The 26,798-nt window shown below is 39.6% G+C and overlaps 2 protein-coding genes across 2 annotated transcripts in view; one reads left to right on the top strand and one right to left on the bottom strand.

Moving 5' to 3' along the window:
- The window catches only part of LOC139936038 (periodic tryptophan protein 2 homolog), a 202,606-nt gene that overhangs the window by 169,102 nt on the left and 6,706 nt on the right, over window positions 1-26,798 (top strand). The gene's annotated exons all lie outside the window — the stretch shown is intronic.
- On the bottom strand, window positions 7,967-24,112 carry LOC139936040 (muscarinic acetylcholine receptor M4-like). Its single transcript, XM_071930750.1, has 2 exons — window positions 23,225-24,112; window positions 7,967-10,810 (listed from the first exon to the last, which is right to left on the bottom strand). The coding sequence occupies exon 2, from the start codon at window positions 10,761-10,763 to the stop codon at window positions 9,309-9,311; it is 1,455 nt and encodes a 484-aa protein (XP_071786851.1). The 5' UTR covers window positions 10,764-10,810; window positions 23,225-24,112; the 3' UTR covers window positions 7,967-9,308.

A 26,798-nucleotide genomic window follows, 5' to 3' on the forward strand; every position in this document is an offset into this window, starting at 1 on the left:
TGACAATTACCAATAGTTTTCAGTGCCTTTAAACTCTTTCTAAAAAAGAAAGGGGCACTGCCGTAAGCGCACGACTGAGGTCTCAAATTACACGCCGCATTTCCCCCCAAAACATTGGAGCATGAAGTAGACAGAACAGGGTAATGAATTCACGAACATAAGCTTCAGCCAGACAATTTAATTTTTAATATTATATATTTTTTTTATTTCACTCGTATAACATCATGACCATATAATTAATCAAAAGAAAAAATGGCACAGGAAAAATGACACACGGTTCAGCCGTCCTATTCTTTAATGAAAAATAGATATGAACTTTTTAACACATAAATCGCATTGGTTATTCGTTGGCACCAGTACACGCTGTTTGAGTTGTGTTACTTCACAGGGAAGGTTCGATTCTATAAAGCATTTTTTTTTAAAGACACTGGTTTGTCTTTACATAAACTTAAAATAACAAACCTGTGAAAATTTGAGCTCAGTTTTTCGTCGAAGTTGCGAGATAATAATGAAAGAAAAAACACCCTTGTCACACGAAGTTGTGTGCTTTCAGATGCTTGATTTCGAGACCTCGAAATCTAAACCTGAGGTCTCGGAATCAAATTCGTGGAACATAACTTCTTTCTCGAAAACTACGTTACTTCAGAGGGAGTCGTTTCTCACAATGTTTTATGTAGGCCTACCAACCTCTCCCCATTACTCGTTACCAAGTAAGGTTTTATGCTAATAATTATTTTGAGTAATTACCAATAGTGTCCACTGCCTTTAATTTATAGACTTGCTTTACAGTAAAACGTTAACCTTGTATTTGAATTTCCTTTTTGTACATGATTGTATAAACCCCCGATGTAGATCTGATTTTAAAAGCAATGGACACTATTGGTATTTTGTTTACCATGTTTGTTTATTCACAATTGTACCAAAACCTGCACAACAATAATCACAGTTGGCGCTGACGCTTATACAATAAAACAATATGTAATGGTCACAGGACGTTTAAGTAGAAAATAAGAACTCAAAATCATCTCACAAATACACAAAACAAACTGTTACAAAATGATTTCCCTTTATAACGATTCTGCACAGATTGTGCATAATCTTAACCCCTTAAAAACAAGAAAAGTACAATGCCGATACCTGAAAGTTGATATCCCGTTCTCTTTGGCCTGCACAGTATTCGGTACATCAATTTCCTTTCATTTTGACCTTTGATCTTTGAAATTTGTTCGCTGTATTTGATACTGCAAGAACTCAGAGATTGCTCAACAAGTTTCCGCTATGGGAAACGTATTACGGCCGTGTCCGAAACAACGACTTCGGCTACAGCTACGTCTAGATCAGCGCGTCTACCAGTGTTGAAGAATAGCAGACGCGCGCGATCTAGCCGTAGCTGTAGCCGAAGTCGCCGTTTCGGACACGGCCTAAGCTTGGGTATCCTGCCTCTTAGAACAGTACATAATATCACAAGGTATTAGTTAGTTGGTATCTCTTTATCTGGTAAGCGAAATTATGTTATGCTTACCTAATTTTTGTGAAATTTGATTCGTGTAACATGTGCGCTGAATTGTTTATGAGACAAAGGCGACGGGTGGTGTGTTGTTATTAATGTATTGATTATTGTATGCATGTTTTATTTGTGTTTAATTCGGTTGATCGTGGAGTGTCTATGCAATTCGCAAACCGTAGTTTAGTTAGAAACATTGCAAACTTAAAGGCAATGGACGCTATTTGGGTTTAATTAAAGTGCATGATTTGTTAGCATAAAATCTTACTTGAAATACGAACAATTAAAAGATGTTGATAGTATAAAACATTGTGAGAATTGGTTTCCTCTGAAGTAACATAGTTTTTGAGAGGAGGTAGTTTTTCACTCAAATGTTAAAAGACATCAGACCCGAAGCTTTTTGATGCATCTGAAAGAGAACACATTTGTGCAACAAGGGTTTTTTATTGCATGATTCTCTTGAAACTTCGATGACCAATTGAGTCAAAATTTTCACAAATTTAATATTTTATGCATATGTTGGGATACATCAAGTGAGAATACTGGTCTTTGACAATTACCAAACGTGTCCAGTGCCTTTAAAAGACAATTTTGTTATATACGATGTCATCATCGAATAATTTGCCATGCTATTATCACACCTGCCTTGCAATGCCCCCTTCGGATTGTTCTAAACCCCTTATCTCATCTTAAAAAATACTCTGGTGCAGTCCGCTTCATTCCACATGACCTTAGAAATGCGAAAAAAATATTGCAAATTATTTTATTTCCATTTAAATCTAAAATTTAAATAAGCACGTATGGTTTGAACCGTCAAATCAATTACGCTGTATTAAAAATTTGATGAATATTGAAAAGAACTTACGTTTTTTTTACGTACTTCGGTTTTTTATACACTGTAACACCCGGAGCATCGTGTCAAACCAAATTGAAAATTTCAGAATTGAGGAGACAGTTCACCGAAGAGTGAAAGCAATGTGATCGGTCCGCTCCAAAGAAAGGAATAAATTCATGGCGAGATTAAATCGTGTCTATGCCTCAGTTCAAACTTGAAGTGACTTTTACTTAATATTTCACACTTGGATTACATTTCTATTGTTTGCTGACATTGAGAAGGTTGAAGGGAATTTCAAAGAAAAATACCAACAACCATTACAGATTTCACAATGTTTGATGAATACTATAGAAAAGAGTTGCGATATCACTTTCCTTTAGGATGCTTATACCACTGATCGTATTCCGTGTATCCCCAAATTGGCCATGACAGTACTTCTTCTGTTACATAACAAGGACACAGACTATTTCCACTTCCAGCCTCACTTTGGTTGTGAAACAAAAAGTAAGACAGTCAATGGTCATTCCGTATGGTAGCGATTCATATTATTGCACGTCGTGTTGGATTCTGGCAAGCTTTGTATTTATTGTACAGACTTACGTCACTGTTACGTCTTATACAAAATATCACCGTTAAACGTTTAAATTGACTCGTTATTATGTTACTAGGCCGATGCCAAAGTTTCGTTGCACACTTTAAATCGGGTACGGTGGGGTATACAGTTCGCAACCATAAACTATCTTTAGCATATCCTACTTTCAGTTTCATTTACGTGTAAGTTACCTGACCATTCAAGCAACATTGTAGTGTTTTGAAGGATGGAGTAGCTGTGAGTTGTGCTGTGTAATACCTTGTAAGGCGCACAAAGTGGTTTTATCACACACGTTTTTTTCCCCACCCTTTGATCATGAATTATCATTTTAGTAGAAAAGTTGACATTCTAGTGTCTACTGATTTAAGGAAAACTTAAATATTTCGTTTTGTTCATTTACTTTTCACTTATTATTCTATTGTATAATACAGATAATTTACAATACATGCAATATTGGAAGCGCGTTGGACCATTTTAATAAACATCTAATACATACACCTAATAATTTTACCAATTATTACGGGAGTCACGTACGCCCAATTATGGTGATCATCCCAAATATAGTTAGGATGCCCAACTATAGTCGGGATGGACCGATTGTAATTCGGACCGCCCGACTTGTAGATGGTACTGACCCAACTAGAGTGTAACTAGAGTGAACTCAAGTTGGGACATATTGTACCAACTACGGGAGTCATGTAACGCCCAATTATGATGATCGTCCCAAATATAACTGTGATGCCAAACTATAGTCGGGACTTTCCCGAGTTGCAAGGGTTGTGGGTTCGAATCCCACCCGAGTAACATGCATGTGATATTTTTTCACAGGACTCAGGAAAGTACTGAGTATACAGTGCTAACAGACATCGGTGTATGGGGAAAAACAACATTAATATTCTTTATCCCAGATACAAATTTAACATCTCTTATATTGCTGCCAAAACATAGGATTCGAGCTTCCTCTAGCTACCGGGCAACCTCGGTTGGTAAGACACTGATCGAGAATTGCAAGGGTCGTGGGTTCGTAACCGCATCCGAGTGATATGCCTGTGATATTGTTTTTACAGGACTCGGGAAAGTACTGAGTATACAGCAATAACACACATCGATGTATGGGTAAAAACCAAAAATTCATATTCTTTAACTTGATTGTTTAATATACTGAAAGCCTTGTCAATATGACAAATATGAGCTTACTAGCTAATGTATAGGGCTAGGCGTTAAAAATATAACCTGCAAACCATTTTGTCGAAGCAACCATAGTTCAATTGAAAGCCTTGTAAATTGTATATTAATGATTTATTTAAATTAAAAAAACGTATTGTGGCAAACTCCAAATAAAAACCCGTTGTGTCCAAATCGATATTTAATTTCCAGCTGATACTCAGTGATGCCGGATGTGAAACACATTACCCTTATGAAATTTGAATGTTTTCCCCTCAAAAGGGTGTTTTATTGGAAAAGTATTGAGAGGCAGAGCTAATATTAAAAAAATGACAGGTTGAAGTTATTGATATGTAATAACTTCCCGTTGGTTCAGTAAACAGTCTGTGTTTACCTTAGCACCCGCCTGATGGACTTTCGCGATGGGGAATGTTGCTTTATGTTCCGGTTATGCAAACTGTGGTTTATTGTGTCCGCGGTGTTAAGAAAACAACGGTCAAACCAATAAGTACAGTAGTTTGAGCGCGTGTTTTTTCTCTCTCAACACATCCAATATCGTTGTAAAAGATAGACATTGACTGTACGAACCCATTTGAATGTCGAATGTCCACTATTGAAAAAGCAAGGTTGATATTCGACATAAGTGGATGTCCGATGTCCCATATTAAAAACGCAATGCGTTTAGAAAACAACGGACACACCATTAAGTACGTGGGATTTGTTGAAAGTATTTTGAACGCGTTCTTTTTTCTCTCTCTCCATAATATCCAACACTGATGTACAAGGTAGATATTGACTGTTCAAACCCATTTGAATGTCCAATGTTCAATATCGAAAAAGCAACTTTGATACCCAATGTACAAACCTATGGGAAAGTCCAAAGTCCAATATTGAAAAAGCAAAGTTGATATTAGCTGTACAAACCCATTTGAATGTCCAATGTCCAATATTGAAAAAGTTACATTGGTTTTACAAACCTACGTGAATGCCCCATGTCAAATATTGAAAAAGCAAGGTTGATATTCGCTGTGCAAACTTACGTGAACGTCCAATAACCATAATCAAACTAACTTTACTGTCATTCAGTAAATCTGCTTCGTTGGGCAAATTCTACCTTCGAGGAGGGTTTTGTTTTCATTCGGTAGATGTTTTGCAAAGATACACAGCTTACTGCTTGATGCAGCTTTCAGAGTGAGTGGATGCCGTTGGTTAATCAAAACAAAAAAAGTGAGGCAGGCGTCATTAAGACGGGTGTATATTGGCGAGAGAAAGACTTGTAATAGACCCAAGGAATAAGATAAGAAGAAGATCAGTTGAAATTCAGTTTCATGTATGAGGTTTGATCATCAGAGGTAGAGATGTCTCGGCGTTCAGGAAATGCATTCTCTACTCTTTCAGCAGTCCGGTCATCTGACGCTTTTCAATTACTCTCACGAGCGCATTGAGTGTGTATGTGAAGCCCAGGCAGGGACCTAAATCATTCCACTCATTGCTGATGGGGACTCCGCTCCTCTTGTCGGGCCTTCTCTATCGACGCCCTAATTTGCAATCGCTGCAACTCACTTTAGTGATGATGTGGTATCCCAAATCATAACAACCCTGGGACCAATTTCATATAGAGCTACTCTCAGCAGCAAGTATTGCTAAACACAACTTCTGCTAAGCAAAAATTCAGTAGGGTGCAGTTGCATTTGGTACTGTTGGAATGGTATTTTCGCTGGTAAACATGTTTTGAAGCACGTTGCTCAGCCACTGTCTGTGCTTAAGCAGAAAAGATGATAACTAATTTGAAAAACGGAACATCACTTTTTGTTTTCGTTTTCTAGCTGGACAAAAAATGTGTACTGAGCGTTTACCGCATAAAGGGAAGGTACACGTTTGGTAATATTACTCAAAACAAGTTTTAACTTAAAAACTTACATGGAAGAGAGCATTGGGGAGCTGTTGATAGTATAACACATTGTGGGAACCGACTCCCTCTGAAGTAACGTAGTTTTTGAGAAAGAGTTAATTTCTATCTGAAAGCACACAAATTCGTCCAACAAGGGTGTTTCTTCTTTCATCATTTTCTCGAAACTTCGATGACCAATTGAGCCCAAATTTTCACAGGCTTGTTATTTTATGCTTATAATGGGATACACCAGGTGAGAACACTGGTCTTTGATAACTACAACCTGTACAGTGTCTTTAAATGTAGATGAGAAATCATGGGAACGAGTACAATTTCTCTTTGAAAAGCACTGCGAAAACTGAGTGATAAAAATGACACCATGTGTTGTCACATATAGAAACTATAGAAAGTAGTGTTATTTTAACACTCTATGTTGTTAAAAGAAGAAGGAAAAAAAAGAATATTATGTGACGCCCATGGTGTTAATTTTAACACCACATTTTGTGTACAGTGTGGAAATATATATTTGGTGATTTTTTTTTTCTTCTTCTAAAACCCCTGGGCTTAATTTCTCCCAGGGTTGTACAATAAACATCAAGTGTCACACCTCATATTTAGGTCTGTGCAAATATTTGATAATTTATGGTTTTAGACCACAATCAATATCCCACCGTCGCATGGAATTCAATAAACCGATTTTCTCCCCCATGCAAGGTCAAAATATGTGAAATATCCCTAATGAAATTATTGTGTGAAGACAATGTGTACCAGTCCTAATGAGCACGCTGTGTTTTTAGATGTCTACTGAATTGTTTATTGATATACGTATTCATTTGTTAATTTAGCATGCTTTGTTGGTGGATGAATGCAACATTGTCAGTACTTATGTACAGGTATAAAGAAAAGAGATTCGCCACAAAAAAAACCCAATAATTTGACTATTTTTATACGGTGATAACGGTAGCTGTGCAACGTCGGTGCCAAACAAAGGACGTCAAGTTTACGTGTAAATTCATCAGAAATTTTACGGTAGCTGTTTGACACTCTTTCTGCCATGAACCAAATCGAGGCTGAGTTACCAAATAGTCTGGTCCCCTCTCTATTTAATGGGCAAGGGAACTACCATCATCAGATGGGGATATTAGGAATTATGACTAACATGTGTTCGGTTTGATTTGAGACTTTGTTGTGGCATGGATACATTTCCATTAATTCTTCTTTGTATATTTTCAGAAGAATATTGTTATGATCACAGTTTGTACCATCTGATTCCTGTGAGTAATTCCTTTCAGCCACATTATTGCCGAACATTCCTAGTTTAACTGTTCCTTTCTGTTGGAATGTTCTCGGCTGGCTGAATTCCTAAGTTCTTTCATTACTTTAACAAGTGGTCGCATTTTATTTTATTCTAATGTGCGTATAAGGCATTGTTTTTACAACCACAAGTTGACTGTGGATCAGTACTACAGTAGTAATTTTAAGTGACTAATTTATGAGAAGGTTTACTCTTAAAATGAAAGGCAATACACACTTTTTGTTAAGCCCGCTGCAGATCTCACAATCAAAGAGTGGGAACTACCAGCGTTTAGGAAGACTGATTGAGCTGTTTTTCCCAGATGATATGTAGCCTTTTCACAGACATTTCAGATTCGTAATGGTGTTACTAGTTACTGACAGTCATGGTAACCTGGTAGACGAGGTAGTAATCGATGTTTGTAAGAACTGTCACTCGTTGGCCCTTTTCTGTGGTTAACTGCTAACGCAGATGTGGAGTATCAGGTGTTTTCATGGCAGATAAAGCAAGGTCGAATCTTGTTTAGATTTGTGTGGTTGTGCTGCCATCCATGCTCATATTGGACCCATTATATTTAAAGGATTGTGTTATATAGATGCTGTTTGTTAAACGGTTTCAAAAACCAAATGTATACTTTCCCTTTAAAGAAAACCATTGACTTAAGAGCCTTGACTAAACATCTCAGATATGGCATCTTCCAAGACTTTAATCTTAGGAATTTTTCTCACAGTCATATTGAGTGGGGAACAACCAAACAAGTACCGTGGATGTTATCTTTGCACTGCTAAGTGTTCTGAAAACCGTACCTTACTGATAGTTGATGGCTGACCCCAAGCAATTATTTGCGAAAAAACAGGTCAAGCTTTTGTACTTCAATACTTGTGACAACTTGTTTACATAAGAGATCCGTCCTCTCGACTCGCTTGTTGGGTCTTAATTGCTACACAAAGACACGAAGTTTAAATGTGGACTTAATTGCCGGGTTTTATTTAAACAACGATAATAGGTTTCGTGGAGGACATTTACATGAGGCTGTTGCTCATTAGACGAACAAACACAAAACCTCTCGTCTTGTCAATGGTTTTGAGGACTGTATATAATGCACGCAAAAATATAAGTTTGAGACATACACTACATACACAAATACAGTCAACGCTCTGAAGTTAAGAATTATTTTTGTTCAAAATGTCTTGCTTTGCAGACTCGCCAGTGAGATGTCTACCTTTGGGAAGAAGCTCGATATGTTCGGGTACCAATTTGGTTATATGATTCAAAGTGCAAATTCAGAATGTGTTTACCGCTCGTAAGGGAGCGAACGATGCGTACTAGGTGGATTCTATGACACAGCTTAACTAGGGTGGGCACTGGCATAATGGCAATTTCTTATGACAAACTTTCATGGCATTGAGATATAAAATAGAAGAAGGAAAAACAACAGAGCACACACGGCTTAATAGGAAAACTACAATCCTTGAATATTTATGACTTTAGCCTCGGAAGATAAAATCTCAATTAAATTTGGACGTGCATGCTCTTCAAGGGCGATTTCTCATCGCAGTTTTTAAGTGACGTTCCATAGTTTTGTCCTCCAAGGAGGTATTTCTGATAACTGGCTCTAATTTGTGTTCAATGATGAGTTACTTTCTAGGGACAAAGAGCCAAGGACGCAACTCCACATAACCAGGGGTTTGCTTTTTTGAAGACCACTGCCGAAACGTCAAATTTATAAACACTCATGATTAAAACGCTGCACGGGAGTAAGACAAAACGTAACTTGCTTCAACCACACAATTTCTTTTTTAAAAGAAGCACATTGACCACGTGCTTGCGTGCGTCACGATTTAATAATCAAAATGGCCGCTTGAATTTGTCCTCTCTCGTTAGACGTGTGGTAAAATGCAATTAACAACATGGAACGTGTACACACCATAAGAAGTTCATTTAGCACAATCAAATTCATTTAAACAATAATTAATGGAAGCTATCGTTCGCACGCACCAAGCAATGAGGGGGAAAACAGCATACTGTTCAATAGTGACTGGATTTCCAACCATACTTCTGACGATCACACATCAGGATCTTTTTAAAAGCTATCTTAAAGTCTCTGTTCGCGAACGCATAACATATTGGATTACACGAGCTGTTGATATAGCACAAGAAGTAGCTGAGTTCATAAAGGTACATGTTCACACAGTCGGGGCAGAAGCCTTTTACAATGACCAGCACGCTGTAAGGCGTCCAACACAAGATGAAAAATCCAAGGATGGCGCTTAGAGTTCGCACGGCCTTGGCCTCCTTCAAGCTCACCAAAGCGGCAGATAACGTCTTTCCTATGGTATGGTCTTTGCTGTTCGGACTGGCCTTAGTGTGGCTTCTATTGGAAGCCTGGTGATGCGAGGCCCGGTCGCTTTGATCTTCGGAGTACTCATCGGTTTCAGACTGGAGTGTGACCCGTCTCTTCTGCCCGTCCATCCGGCACCCGTTATCGGCGTTATGTTGGTGGGAGCTGGAGGCTCTACCACACAGGTCCTCCTCCTCCTGGTGCACCGGTAACGGCAGGTCCCGTGTAGGGAAAGACACCGTTTGTTCGTCCTCGGAGTCTAGCATGACACCAGAGGAAAATTTCCGTTGGTGGTTGTTGTTGTGTGACGTCTCGGCCGGCTCCACGTGGTGCCGGACGCTCAAGCGACCGATAATCCTGGCCTCGCGCTTAACGAGCCTTCGAGTTAACAAGTAAATACGCATGTACAAGATGAGGATGACGACTAGTGGCAACCAGTATATCATAATAATGGAACCCGCCGTGAAGAAAGGGTCTTTGATGAACTGCACCTCGCACTCTCTCTCGGGGACGGTGCGTTTCCCTTCAAAGAATTGCCAGCCTATGATGGGGACACCGAAGAGAAGTATTGTGGTAATCCAACTAGCTACGATGAGGAAGAGTACCCGAGCCCGGGTCATGTCACTTCGGTAGGTCATAGGGTGAGATAAACACCTGTACCTATCGACACTAATCAAGAGGATCCCAAGAACAGAAGCACCACAGCACAAGTAGTCCAGAAACAACCATATATCACATATGACGGGACCCAACGGCCAGTAGTCTATAAGTAGATACATTGTGTAGAGAGGCATGGAGAAGGCGCCAATAATCACATCAGCCGATGCCATGCTGATTATGAAGTAGTTGCTGAGACAGCGCAGTCGCCTCTCCCGGCAGAAGGCGACGATTACCAGGGCGTTGCCGCATACCGTGAAGAGACTCGCGAAGCCGGACAGCACGGCCATGCAAGCGATCTTCACCGTCTCCATGTGTGATTTACTGTCGTCCTGGCCGCCGGGCCCGCTGCAGTTTACCCCCGTGCAGTTCATGGCTGCGTCCATCATGTCCATGGTCTCCGTAAAATCCATTGTACTATCGGGGGACTGATGGAGACTCGAATCAGTTGGCAAAAAGGTTTGATAGGAAGTCTCAAATTCCATGAAATTCAACCACCTAGAAGTCCAGCTGGTTCGTGAAACGGTTTCCCCTGCGGAGAAATAATAAAATAAATCGATATGTATTAAATGGATGGCACTATAATAAAGAAATCGTAAAGCAGTGCAGTTAATATCCGTCTTCAGATGATTGGGGCACTTTAAAATATCTTCAACAGAAATTTAATTGAATGTAGTTTGTAATGATGCAACTCCTTTCTGCGGTCATTTTTGATACTACGGCTTTTGGCTTGGGCTAGGGTCTAGGCTTGCCTCACCTCTGATTGGTGCCCCGTACCGAAACACCACGTTTTCTATATACAAAACAACAGAACGGATCCTAAGCCGTACGTACACGATACATCCAAACTTATCGTACACGATTACTTATTGTGTACATCTAAACGTATCGTGTACGTACATGGTAAGAGACTTATCGTGTATGTACACGGTACGTTTGGAGTTAGCGTGTACGTACACAATAAGATAGATTTTCTTTATTCATGATGTGGTAATGAGCTTCCGAAGTAATCCGTGCCAACCCGTTTCAAATGTTCCATTCAAGAGAACCCAGCTTCCAGCGCTGTACCCGTGCCACTAAATAATCAGCTTTAAAGATTTGTTGGGAAATATGAACACCAGTTTTTTCGACAACAAGCCTGAGGTAATCCGCGCCAACCTCTTTTAAATAGTTTCACGGCAACACAGCTTCCAAAGCTGTACCTATGCCTTCAAACGAATGAAGAAAAAAATCTATCAACCCTTAAAAAGAAAAAGACAAAATGCTCGGGAACATAGTTCGATTGTTCCACATTGATCGCTCATGTTTGCTCGTATTGAATGTGCGAGGAGCCGAGTCTGAAGTGCAGGCAATGCATATTCTGATCACGTTGCTTGGATGTTGGTTGATTAAATTGCCTTTCTTGTTGCTATGTGTTTTTTCGTCGAGTCAAGTAGCTTGACGGTGACACATGTCGTGGCGATCCCCACGACGATCCCCACGACCTTGATGCTACATGAAACACAGGGTGACCTAGAGTTTATGTATAGATCTGCATACATTACTTGATATGTTGTCTGATGTGGTGGAATGAAGAATATATTTCTACTGATTCGAATAAACTTTACGTCAAGCTCGTTGCTCATCTTTGAAACCACGCCTTGGGCTCTGAGTAATGTAACGTTAAAACAATAGCTTTTGGCTGTTAGTAATAGTACACAAGTTTTCCAAAAGGTTTCTGCTTAATTATGATGAAAACACAACGGTGTTCAGGCGAAAAGTCACGGCATGCGAACGCGAAGTATTTTAGCGTCCATCGCGAGTCATACACGCTTAAGAGCTCCCATCGTGTACGGGGAAAAGAGTTGCACGGCCTCAAAACGCAGATCCCATGTAAGGATTGGTTAAGCCAATTCGTTTTCGTGCTTGTAAAACCATAATTTGATTTGAGTGGATTGTGTCCAGTGAGTTTAAAGGCCTTTTGACCTATTCCACTGACGTCACAACTGTCTAATGTATGTCCATGGTCGGCCATTGTTAACACCTTTGGTAATATTGTCAAAGACCAAAATTATCACTTGGTGTATCCCAACCACCTCCCAACATACATAAAGTAACACATCTGTTGAAATTTTTACTCATTTGGTCATTGAATTTGCAAGAGAAACATGAAAGAAAAAACACTCATATTGCACAATTAATTTGTGTGCTTTCGAATGCACAATAGAAAGCTTTGGGGCCTGTGATTTTTTTTTATATATTTGGGTGAGAAATTACCTTTTTCTCAAAAACTACGTTACTTCAGAGGGAGCCGCTTCTCACGATGTTATACTATCAACAGCTCTCCATTGCTCGTTAGCAGATAAGTTTTTATGCTACAAATTATTATGGGTTAATACCAATAGTGTCCAGTGCCTTTAAAACCCACTGACTTCTTCCACTGACGTCACACAAGCCTACAGTCTGTCCATGGTCAGTCATTGTTAATGAGGCAAAATTTCAGAATGCACGTAAGTGGTCGTCCATCCATGGCCAATGTCATGTTTGCTTCACAATGGCACAACTAATACTCTATTGTCATGATGACGTCATGGGAATTGGGTCAAAGCCATGAAAATAACCTTTTAGTAATGAGATATTTATTACAAAAGGTTTATTCCACATACCTTGTAATATATTTGAAATAATGGTAGGCCTTCAAAATTGTAAACCAACTTTTTCATAGAAAGTCTATGCAAAGTTTATCACTTAATTTGTTCTTGCTATGTTTGAAGCAAACAGAAATGCCCAATTTTGCACTCCCTTGTGAGAAATCCAGAGAAAGTAATTTTATCTTTACGCACAAGAAAGTTGTTAACAGATAAAATGTAGCATCAAATACAACCACCGATAACTAAACCACAGCATAGCATTCCCATTTCAACCACCTTGCTTTTTGCTAAACAAAAAACCATCGAATATGGGTAGTTTCTGTGGTTATAGATACCCCCTTCTTACGTGGCTAACTATTTGGGTATTTGGAACTAGGAATTTATTTGTGCTATTTGTTTCTGCAAAGTCTCGAATTTCTCTCCAGATTATCTTTTTTTTATACTTTGATATTACACGACAACGAGGCAATGAGTCACAATGGGAAATAAATCCCTCGCTCGTAGAAGCTAACACTGCTTGTCTGAGAGCAATACCACGAGATAGATATAATGTTCTGTGCATGGGCTCGACGTAAAGCTGTAAGACTCGCTGATAGATACCGTCCCCCGACGGAAATCAATTTAACCTAATTGCCCCTGACAGGTAATCTGTACGGAACATTGTAGGCGGGCCTGCAAATATCCCACCCCTTTTCTCCATCCATCAGAGAATAATTAGAACATTAATCAATAATTTAATTAACTAAACAGGTAAAAAATAACCGCAAAGCCGATGGTTTTGTTTTTTAGTTATTTTATTGATTGTTATAGACAGGGTAGCTTTATCAATTTGACAACTTCCATCCATCCCTATATGGACCCTTTGTGTAAACAGTAACAATTAGAACCGTGTAAAAACAGTATACACAAATGGCATAAACAAAATAATGGAGAGAAAATGTTTACGTTTGTATACTGAATACTTAAAGTGCATACCTTTAGTAATTACACCACTTCAATTTAATGACCGTGTATAAAGAGCACTGGGGAGCTGTTGACACTAAATCATTTAGAACCAACTCCTTTGACATAATTTAGTTTTTAGAGAAAGAGGTAATTTTCACCCCAAAATCTAAAAGCTTCAGGCACGAAGCCTTTCCCAGGCATCTGAAAGCACACATTCTTTGCAACGAAGGTATTTTGTTTTCTTTCATTATGTTCTTGCAACTTCGATGACCAATTTTTGAGCCAAAATAATGTCCACAGATTTGTTATGTTCTGCATACGTTGGGATACACCAGTGAAGATGGCCTTTGAAAATTACCAAAGTGTACCCTTTGTTTTTCAAGTCATCAGGTTGGGGACGAAGCCAAATCGTTCCCAATCAGTTTGGATTTTTATTGATGAACGATGACAGAAAATTTATTCAGCGCATAAATTTATCACTTTGTATGAAAACTACCGCTACCCTTGAATCGGCACACCCGACGAACTGAGCATGCGCTGTAAGTAGACATAGCAACAATCATAATATACTTGAGACAAACAGAGCAATCGATTTAGCAAGCGACCGAACTCGAGCGAGGCTCTGCTAGGGTAGAAACGTGAAACCGTTATTAACAACATTTATGCCGCATGTCATTTTGGGTTAGTATGCATGCCGTTCGCAACAGCCAACTCCCTACCGGCTAACAGATTGAGCATGCCGAATTTTAACATAGTTTTTAACCCTGCACCGATTAGAGCCGACTATTGGTCGGTGGTCTAAAGTGGTGAAGAGCATCTGCTCTAGAATTGCTGCGGTCGTGGGTTCGAATTCCACCGCGACCATCGATTCCTGTCCCTAGTGTTTTTCATCTACTTTTCCAAGTGCAACAAGCTAAAAGACGCACTAAACAGACTTAACAAAAATATCGTCGAAGTGTCAAAATAGACTCCATACACTTCTTAAAGTCACCTGGAAGTGGTATTATTTTTTCAAAATAAAGCTTTTGTCACTAATATATGTTTTTTGATGAGTGGAATGTGAATAAACAGTTAACTAAGGTTTTAAAAAATCAGTTCTTATGTTATTCACAAATTTAGGAGTAGACCCCGACCCGAGAGGGCGCTGTTCGTGACGTCAATCGAGGCAGACTTTGCCTGTAATGCGTAGAGTAAACACAATTGCAAAGTACATGTACGGACCAAATCGTGAGTTTGTACGTTTCAAAAAAAAAAATTGTTTTTTTTCCGGCAATGCCGACCAGGTGTATTGCTGCTGAATGCAGAAAAACACTTTTTGAAATGTACCAACCAACTCACGACTTGGACGTACATGTACTTTGCACGTGTGTTTACTATACGCATTGCAGGTAAAGTCTGCCTCGATTGACGTCACAAAAGGGGTAGGCGGAGTCAGCCCCCAAACAACTTTATATATTTTTTAAACATATAAATCGTGACAAACAATTACTAAAAAAATTGTTTTATTGTTCGTAAGCATATACTCTTATGTATGAAAGAAAAAAAATAATATTTCCAGGTGACTTTAAAGGCAGTGGACACAATTGGTAATTACTCAAAATAATTATTCAAAACCTTACTTCGTAACGAGTAATTGGGAGAGTATGCTAGTATGTTGATAGTATAAAACATTGCGAGAAACGGCTTCCTCTGAAGTGACATAGTTTTTAAGAAAGAAGTAACAGATTTAGAATTTGAGGTCTTGAAATCAAGCATCTGAGAGCACACAACTTTGTGTGACAAGGGTGTTTTTTCCCATTATTATCTCGCAACTTCGACGACCGATTGAGCTCAAATTTTCACAGGTTTGTTGATTTATGCATATCTTAAGATAATAATTGACACAATGGGTGTTGTCAAATGTAAACACCGAAAAGAGAATCCAAATTAACATCATTATGGTGTTAAAATAGCACAAGTGTTATGCAGAAATTTGTGTTTTTGTGGAACACCCTTTTTGTATGAGACAACACCCATGGTGTCAATTTTAACACCCCGTTTTGTATAGTGTATATTCACTGTATCCTCACAAACAACCAGTGTTTATACTTGTCTTCATCACAATATTCCAAGGCATCATGTTAATTCACTTTATGGTGCCTACTATAAATATGTCATTTTTCACGGTCTCTATAACTGCCACAATCGTACAACTCGCGTGCATAATTTTATACAGTTGGCCCCTATCTTATTTAATAAGAGCGGTCTATTTTCCTCTGTGCCGCCCCATGTTTTGCAGTGTCTGTCAAGTCGAGCTGTATTTTACACTCTAGCCACATAAACACGGAACGGAAAACAAATGTCGGACATTTTGGTAAAGAAGCAAAACAAAAAATCAAATCAATAAATGCTATGACTATAGCTTGTTATGATGCGAGACCAATACTTCAAATTCATGTAATTGTTTTTAATTATTGGCTAATAAACCATTCTAACCTAATCTATACGAGTACGCAGGGAACGATGTCTTCCAGCACTTTTGCATTGCAAAACATTTTGACTGAACAAGCTTGGTTGCACACTGAATGGTAATATTGAGTTGCAATTGATGCATTTTTGTTCTGCCATGCAACCACCGAGTAGGGTTTGAAACTTTGCATGGTGGAAGAATACAATAAGAGATTTGCACATGGTGCTTCCGCAAAACTTCACCTGAAAGTAAATAGTAACAAATTCAATTTAAAAAGTCATCTTGAATGAAGTAACACTTTAAAGGCACTGGTTAATCATGGAGGTAGGATTAGATCTAATCCTACCTCCATGGGTTAATCAAGGGTTTTTGCCACTGTCATTCAGGCCCTAGAGACACTAGACACTATTGGTAATTGTCAACGACCAATCTTATCACTTGCTGAGTCTCAACATATGCATAAAATAACAAACCTGTGAAAATTCGGACGCAACTGTTCACTAAGATGCAAGAGATTGTTTTACACATTTTGTTTGCTTTCAGATGCCTTAAAAGGGCTTCAGAAAGCATGAAGTATTTTGATATTGAAGTGAAAATGTACCCTTTTTCTCAAAATCTACGTTATTTCAGAGGGAGCCGTTTCTCACAATGTTTCATACTATCAACAGCTCTCCATTGCTCGTTACCAAGTAAGTTTCTATGCTAATAATTATTTTAATTTATATAACCAATAGTGTCCAGTACCTTTAGAGGATTTGGGTACTTTTTCAAAATGTCCATAGATTTACATTAAACTTACCGGCTTTGAAGATAATGATAGTGGAAATCTTCCCTTCAAATCTTACTAACTGAGGTGCTGTAGTTTTTGAGAAATGAGTAAAACAATGTCATGAAAATCCGTTTGTAAAGGATTAAAATAATTTTCGTCTCATGAGCAGGAAATTATTTTCATGACATTGTTTTACTCATTTCCCCCAAACTGCAGCACCTCAGCACGTATAGTATTTTCAAGGAAGCTTTCTACTATCATTATCTTCAACCTGTGAAAGTTTTGTGTAAATCTGTGGACATTGTGTGTTTTGTCTTACAAAAGTTACATAGACCCTTTAAGCAATACATGTGAGATGATTGATCAAACTCCAGCATTGCTCATCCACACACACACACAAAGGAGTAAAATAAATAAAGGGAACAAAAAGACAAACAAGGACGGACAGATAATTTATCAAATGAAGCAAATTGCCCGGTAACTGTTTATACAGCAATCACGTGGGCTTGGTCATATTATTTTCTGAAAGTGCTCTGAAAGTAATTGAAAACGCAAACCGTTGACGGCAAATTAAAGCACACAGAAATATCATTTGGATAGACTTAAATAAGGAAATGTTCACAGAGGAACTGAGAGGTAGGTACGTCTTAAAGGCAGTGGACACTCTTGGTAATTACTCAAAAATAATAATTATTATCATAAAACCTTACTTGGTAACGAGTAATGGGGTGAGGTTGATAGTATAAAACATTGTGAGAAACGGCTCCCTCTGAAGTGATGTAGTTTTCGAGAAAGAAGTAATTTTCCACGAATTTGATTTCGAGATCTCAAGTTTAGAATTTAAGGTCTCGAAATCAAACATCTGAAAGCACACAGCTTCGTGTGAAAAGGGTGTCCTTTAAAATATTCCCAGGAATATTACTAACTATATTGGATAACGTGTGATCCCCAAGATCACTGCATGCGTCTAGTATAATTGGCAAATTAATACACAGTTCCCTGGTGAAATCTCGACGGGTGAGGGCGGGTCACTTACAAGCCTCTCAAGAGCAACGTCCGTCTTGTCCCCTGCTGAACCGTGAGCTACTCGTTTTATCCCCAATGCTGAACCGTGAACTACTCGTTTTATCCTTAATGCTGAACCGTTAACTACTCGTTTTATCCCCAATGCTGAACCTTGAACTACTCGTTTTATCCCCAATGCTGAACCGTGAGCTACTCGTTTTATCCCCAATGCTGAACCGTGAGCTACTCGTTTTATCCCCAATGCTGAACCGGGAGCTACTCGTTATATGTCCCCCAATGCTAAACCGGGAGTTACTCGTTTTATCCCCAATGCTGAACCGTGAGCTACTCGTTTTATCCACAATGCTGAACCGTGACCTATACTCGTTTTGTCCCCCAATGCTGAACCGGGAGTTATTAGGTTCGTCCCCAATGCTAAACCGGGAGCTACTCGTTTTATCCCCAATGCTGAACCGTGACCTACTCGTTTTGTCCCTAATATTGAACCGGGAGCTACTCGTTTCGTCCCCAATGCTAAACCGGGCGCTACTTGTTTCATACCCAAAATGTTGAACCGGGAGCTACCCGTTTTGTCCCTAATGCTGAACCGGGCGCTACTCGTTTTATACCCAAATGGTGAACCGGGAGCTACCCGTTTTGTCCCAAATGCTGAACAGGGAGCTATGCGTTTTATCCCCAATGTTGGCCTCAGAGCTAACTCATCAATACTGTTCTGCCTTTTTTGTTTATTCATCGTCGGTGTTTATCGGCGACCGTCGACCTAGTGAAATTGTGTCAGGTTCGCAATTACCATGACATGTGGTGGGGAAGGTCGCTGCTCAAACGTATACAGAGTTCCTGTATATAACTATTATAGCCATTTTCACACTACCTTTGTTCCCCGGGGTTGCCCCCGGAGAAAAACGGCCGGCCATTTCACACTATGGTCGCTTTCCCCCGGTCTGCTCCGGGGAATAGTCACCCCTGCTCTTGAGTAGGGGTAAACGGTAAAACCCTGGGGTATTCTTGTCCTAAATAAGGCTTCCCCTATACACAAGCAACTGCTTGTTGTATACCTGATTTGATATTAATTTATATGGCTTTGGTTATTGTATACCAGTGAAATGGAACTAGACCATAAATGCCTCTGAATCTAAAAACATATTGTTTTGGTATAGCTGGAAAAATGTCGGTTAACGAATGCACTCTGAATGGATGGTAAATAATTATGCAAGGTGGGCTACACAAGAAATGTATTTGGCAAATTGCTATCTGAAGAATGAACAGGAAGGGGTAGTTGGCGATTCTAGCTTGCGACTTCGGTTCAGTTTAGAACACAGTGGAATGTATATTTGAAAAGGATCAGGCAAATTTGGTTATTGAGGAAAACTGACGTACAGCCTATACGAATAGACGTTCATTTTATATCATAAATTCCTTGGCTACACGTAGTACATTATTAAGAGAGGTCCACATAATGTATGGACTTGAAACACTATGTGGACTTCCACACGTCCACAGAGTGTTTTTACAGGTGTTAAATAATACGATTTTGTGTACCGAGCAAAGGAAATATTCACACAGTGACTGCAACACAGAGTTGGATGTGTTTGCTCTCTGTCTCTCCATAGGTCATCTCAACATTTTGGAGTGCTCTAAAATCTCATACCGTACTGTGTCGCCTAATGCTTTGAACAAATACATTAGTGTTGACTTTTTGTTTTAGTAAGACCTAAGGAATCGATAGTTGCATGGTCTCGGAGTTTTCTCTTATGAGTATTTTTTTTTTGAAGTCGTAATTCATCCTATTACTCATGATAATTGTAAGCATAGAAACGTATCGGTACCGAGCAATGGAGAGCTTTTGAAACTATAAAATATGGTGAGAAATGGCTTCACTGAAGTATAATAGTTTTTTAGAAAGATGTAAAAAGAATTACTCAAATATTATTAAAAGACTTCAAGCCTGAAGCCTTTTATTAGGCATCTATGAAACCACATAAATGTTTGCAAAAAGGGTGTTTTTATTGCTTTAATGACCCAATTAAGCCAACATTTTCACAGATTTGTTATTTCATGATTAGGCCTATGTTGGGATAACTGGCTTTTTGACAATCACCAAAGGTGCCCAGTGTTTTCAAGTTTCAATGAACGAACCATGCATAAGACAGTATGGTTTATGTTTTGTCGGGGCTTTTGTGCACATTCACAATCGGTTTACTAAACAGGTTTTGTTTTCAGCCGGATAATATTTCTCCGAAGGATTTGTAACATGGACTTTGTTTTCTTTAGTGAGCTTTCAGACAAACCTCGATCATTTTTGTTTCGATAATAACAAATCATGTACTTTAATTTTATAACCATAAAACCTTACTTGGTAACGAGTAATGGGGAGCTTTTGATAGTACGAAACATTGTGAGAAACGGCTCCCTCTGAAGTGAAGTAGTTTTCGAGAAAGGAGTAATTTTCCACGAATTTGATTTCGAGACTTCAGATTTAGAATTTGAAGTCTCGAAATCAAGCATCTGAAAGCACACAACTTCGTGTGACGAGGGTATTTTTCTTTCATAGTTATCTCGCAACTTCGACGACCAATCGAGCTCAAATTTTCACAGGTTTGCTATTTTATGCATGTTGAGATACATCAAGTGAGAAGACTGGTCATTGACAATTACCAATAGTGTCCAGTGTCTTAAATATGCATTTTGTTTCCAATGTGTGTCTGACAATGACACACCCAACATTGGTAACTGTTAAAGAATGTACCCGCACTTTGTGTGGATCAATATACACGTGAAATCACAGACCTATGACCCTGTGTTGTGAGAAACCTTTGTTCAGAACCCTCCTCGTGATTTACATGCTAAGGTTAGGCTTGGGGTTAGGGTTATGGATAGGGTTAAGATCAGGGTGATGTTTAGGGTTAGTTGTGGGTAATTAGGACTGGGATTGCCATAAGAAAAAGACACCGGGGTAGATTTCACAAAAAGTTTAATACTAGTCTTATCTCAAGTAAGGATGAGTTACTAGTCCTAACTTAGGGAATAACTCCTAGAGTAGTCCTTAGTCAATATATTGACTGGTAACCTGTTCCGGTAACTCTGTTTTGGCAACCTAAAGCACACAAAATTTGTGCATCAAGGGTGTTTTTCTTGTCACTATATTATTCTCTTGCAACTTCAATGAGTGACCAATATTGAGTCAAATATTCCACAGATTTGTTATTTAATGCGTGTTTGGATACACCAAGTGAGAATACTGGTCTGGGTCAATTACCCAAGGTGTTGTGTCTTGCGCCATACAGGTTGAATACACCACATGAGAAAACACGGTCTTAGACAAATACGATGACAACTGGTTCAAAAATGTGTCATGGCTGATTTTGGGGAGAGATAAAGACGATCAAATACTAGAACCACCACAGGCGCAGGCTCAGCTCTCATCAGTCCAGCCAGATATGAAAGATATCCAGAGAGAAGTTTCCAATCGAATCTTAGCTCTAAATCAACCCCCTTACTGCCTGGCAGTTTTAGCCGTGCCTACCTCGTATAGATGGAGGGCACTTATCTATTGCTCGAGGTGCGCAGTGTCCTTTTTACACGCCCAATATATTACGCTTGCCCCTGAGGGATGTCCACTTGACGCTCGGCCAACTGAAGAAAAAAACACCGGCAGGCTCTTCTTGGCGAATAGTGTTCAATTTCTCGGGGATTGCATATATCTGTGTCTTTCCTTTCTTACTGTCTTTCTAATATTGGTTTTTCGCCCTAAATGATGGAATTTCTAAATTGTGTTTGAAACTGCATGAGTGTCGACTGGCATGGTGGAAATATATAACGTTCTTTATTAAATAAGGTACGGGCTGACGGTATGCACGCGAGTTGTATATGACTGTCACAGTAGAAGATCGTGGAAATGATATTGTTTTGTGGGCACCATGGAGTAAATAAAACACGCCGTGGGATATTATGCACTAAACAAAATTAAACACTCTGGTTTTGTGTAAATGTATTTGGTTGAATGTTTGACAATATTTTATGTCAATAACATTGAGAGTAGCCCATGAAATGATTATTTGTGGGCATCATTATGTGAATAAAACGTGCATTTGTGGGGGGGGGGGGGGGGGGAATGGTTGGAAGAAAGGCAACCAGTGCATATAATGCAAAACTGGTGTGATAAAACTAACACCCGTGTTGTCAAATAGATACCCCCAAAAATCAACCTTTTAGCACCCATTTCAGCCCAAGCTATTACATTAATGTTATGTTAACACCCTACGATTTTAGATGAATGTGACAACACCCGTGTGTCAGTTTAACCACCCAAGTTGTTGTCAAGACAATTTGGTTTACCTTTTCAGTGACGCGTACATTGTATTTCTTACAAAATGTTATGAAAATATGTCCATCATTTATCAAGGAATTGAGCAACATTAATTTCGGTTTAACTCTTACACCTATGTGTGTTTTTTCAGAGTTCTGTGGGAAAAAAACATGTATGTTACTCGGGTGGGATTCGGACCCACGACGTTTGCGACTCCAGAGCAGTGTCTTACAAATAAGACCACCGAGATTGCCCAGTAGCTATAATAGGCAGTTCGAATCCTTTGTTTTAGCAGCGGGTACTGCAACGATATAAGATATAATTAAGTTTATTTTTTTTTTTTTTTTTTATTCTTCGGACAAAACAAAACAAAACAAAACAAAACAATAAAACAAGCACAGGCCGTCCAGGGAAGGGCAAAAGTAAAAAAAAACTGTCATCTAAAAAGATGTGCCCTCCCAGACCTACAATCGGGTTGCATTGGGGATCAAGGATATTACTTTGGTTTTACCTATATACACCGATGTGTGTTAGCACTGTGTGCTCAGTACTTTCCCGAGTTCTTTAAAACAAACAGCCATATTACTCGGGTGAGATTCGAAACCACGACCTTTGCAATTCTAGAGCAGTGCCTCACCAAGACGATTAATATGTCCATATACATTTGTCAAAGAATGGATAAACATCAATGAAAGATAGAGGAATTCTTCAAAGTCTGATTTCTCGATCTACGCATGGTGAAATTGAGTCAATCATGATGGGTACTAATTGGTATCATTTTGGTTGCTAAACCTACCGTGCCCGGGTGAGTAATATCTTACCTTGGCGTAGGGTTTCCAGCAAACTGTGTTAATATCTGGGTCTCCACATCTTGAGTTTCTGGTTCGCCCTGAGAGCATCTTTCATTCCACACATCCTGATGTTGCCTCTAGCTGCAGTTGATTTTATAAACAGAGGTATCTCTCTCTATCTGTAACTATACATGCACGCATCCTGAAGGCGTATTCAACCTCATTTGAAATACAGATATCTTCAAGACATTCTGCACTGAGATATAAGTGTCTTATCTGGCAACTGATATCATTTTAATCATCAGATTTGGAGTTACTTTTGTTGGTGTTATATGCTACTCTTAAGTTCCATGTACGTTAATTCGCTATAGCATATACCAGCACTGTACGTAGAAACAATATTCACTCTGTAATCAATTTGTACACGGCGGTCGATGTTGTTACGTCATTGTAGTTATATCCCCATAATCGTGGGCAATTTTTAACAAGCCTCTTGTGCCGTACCTAAAAATTGATTTTAATAATCACATCAATTGAGCAGTACAGGTGCTGTATCAATTCCCATGTTGTTGTCAAACAAAACTCTGGCATTTATCTTCGTGGAAGTTTAGACTGGCAAGAAGTGTGTGCACGGAAGAGTTATGGAGTGGTCACGATGAGAAGTTAGCCCGTGAGATGCTTCTGGATTCCCGCCTTTAGTGTACGTATGTGTGAATGTTAAGCCTGCCGGTGCATCCTGCTCGCAGTGCGCTATAGTCCTCATACGAAGGCGAGCCCGTGATAAGTGGTCGCTGAGTAGAAGACGCAAGAGCCACCGAGAGACCTCACGTGCTGCATCCCATCGCAAACGAACACAACGCATGCTCCCAACCACTGCAATCATAGCTCATATCATCCACACGCTGCACGGACTTTTTAAATAACACCACATCACTGATGGTGAATAGGCGAAGCTAGCACTGCAACATGGATACAGCTTATTAACGGGCGGGCAGCAGTCCCGATTCCCAAACCACGCTCTTTTCATGAACTATAATTAAAACAAATATCTATAGCGGAATGCTGTGAACCGTGCAGGCGACGCATTGTCAGGGCCACCAATATATAATATGAACAATAAATACTACTATTGCATTGGCATACTGGCCTTGCATTGATAGAATGAGTTCAGCGGACACACACCACTTACTCAAAGTCTACATTTTTCTTTATCTAATCCGCATCATCAGTACTTACTTAAGCAGCATGCAGCACCAGAGTCCACTATTCTTCAGAAGACGGTCAGAGCATACTGATCGAAACGTCGAATTGGAAACCAACGTTTCAGAACCAACCCAACTCAATGAAAGATTATTCATAACACATGGTGTTACCGCAAACCTTACTAAATCGTTTTGCCCATATGCAAAGTTTCAAATCATACTTATACTTTTCTACAAGCCATCCTTCGAGATTAAAACATTTTCTGATTAGTTGTGATTATTCATCACTTCATGTTTAGGAGAAGTGTAGATTCGGGCCGAAGGCAAGTACATTCTATCCACGAGTCTACACTTTAGAGTCTACTCTCTGACTTAAACTATTTCCCCCAACTGTGTACTTATATGACGTTTGGTCATATTTTATAACTATAACAAAATTCATAAGCATTTTTTACAGTAAATTTGAAAAACAGTGATTTTTCAAGTTGAACTATCACTTTATTTTGTAAGGAATCGTAGTTAAGTGTAGATTCGTAAAAATAATCAACACTTTCATCACAAGAGTGACGTCACAGGACTTGGTTAAATTAAGTGTTATATGGCTCCCGTGTTTGATGTTGTGCACTTTTTCTGTTGTCACCTCCCCCACCTCATCCCCATCCACCCCACGCAGTTCCAATATATCGATGTGATGGCATGGTATTTTCATACTGGTGCTACTGTTTGTTTGTGCAGTGCCGTCATTTATTTTGTTCACACCGTCACTAGTATACACAAACTGTCACCAGAAGAATGGGTCCGTCGTTGAACTCTCTCCACCGTAGGGTAAGGGTGCCATTCGTAACCTATTGTGAAGATCTTGAAGCGCACTTGAACACGCTACTGTGGGAAACATGTGTATTAAAGAGGAATGGCAAAGGGGTTGTGTTTGTGGACTTTGGCCCGAGTACCAAGTAAATCAAATTAATATCGTAGGTCTACCCAAACTGGCCTTTTGATCGCCATGATCACACTGATGCCAAATAACGCAAATAAGCCACCTGGTATATCGCCAATAAACATATAGATAAAGAGGCCATCTGTGGATGTGGCCATCTATCGGATGCCTCTTATTAAGGCCATACAAACATAATCAACCCAACCTAAGACCAACTGTAGTTGTAGCTGATATCAGTTGTAGGCCACCTGACAGATGTGGCCAGCTATCAGGTGCCTCCTTGTGGCCAGCTATCGATATCTGGCCACCTGATGGCCATATATGAGCATAAGGCCACCTGGTAGTTTTGGCTGCTATCAGTTAAATGCCACCTGATATGTGGCTAGCTATAACAGACGTCTCCTTATCTATTGTGACCAACTATCGACACTGAGGCCACCTAGTTGACAAACATATTTAGATATTAAGGCCACCTGATAGTTGTGGCTGTTATAAGTTTTAGGCCACCTGGTAGATGTGGCAAGCTATCGGATGCCTCCTGATCTATGCGACCAGCTATAGATATCTGGCCACCTAATGACCATAGATATACACTTAGGTATTAAGGCCACATGACAGTTGTTGCCGTTATTGGTTTATAGGCCACCTGGTAGAGGTGGCCACCTGGTAGAGGTGGCCAGCCATCGGGTGCATCCTTATTTATGTGACCATCTATTGACATTGAGACCACATGAATGATCAACTTAGATATTAAGGCCACCTGACAATTGTGGCTGCCATCATGAGGCCATCTGATGGCCAGCTACTTGTTTGATACCAACCAATGGGCCACCGTAGCTAGCGTTCAGCGTTCATACTGTGACCATCTCACATCCAACCTTCATGTTAAACATCGCGGCCACCTGATTGGTATGGGCAGCAACACAAGCTGGGCCCAATTTCATGGCTCTGCTTACCGTAAGCACAGAATCGGCGCTTACGGAAGCAGGGAATTCTGTGCTTACGGCAAGCGTATTTCACGGGTTAGCGGCGAGTTTTGGCTTCTGCGCGTGCGTACTCCGCGTTACTAGGCATTCTACGCTTTCAAGGCTAGCGCAGAAATTCGGCGCTTGCATGTAAGCAGGGAATCGTGATCGTAAGCGCAGAATTCGGCGGTAAGCAGAGCCATGAAATTGGGCCCATGTACAGTTACGCTTAACTGCACAGTAAGAAATAGTGCAACAAAACCAATTTAAAAGAAAGACGCCAAATGTCAAAAATTAATAGATGTTGATTATTTGAAAGCGGCAAGCCAACGGGGTGGCATCGTTTTGCAGGCAGAATAATGCCAAAAGAAAGCCCGAAGGTAGGGCTGATATTTCCCTAATGTGTTGTCTTCTAAAATGAGCATGTGCCAATGTTCATGATATAGACTCAGCCGAGACAGTTGTCTCACGTACTAGAGCCTTTTGACCTTTCACGCTCC

Source organism: Asterias amurensis, chromosome 4 (assembly GCF_032118995.1).
Source record: "Asterias amurensis chromosome 4, ASM3211899v1".
NCBI lineage: Eukaryota > Metazoa > Echinodermata > Asteroidea > Forcipulatida > Asteriidae > Asterias > Asterias amurensis.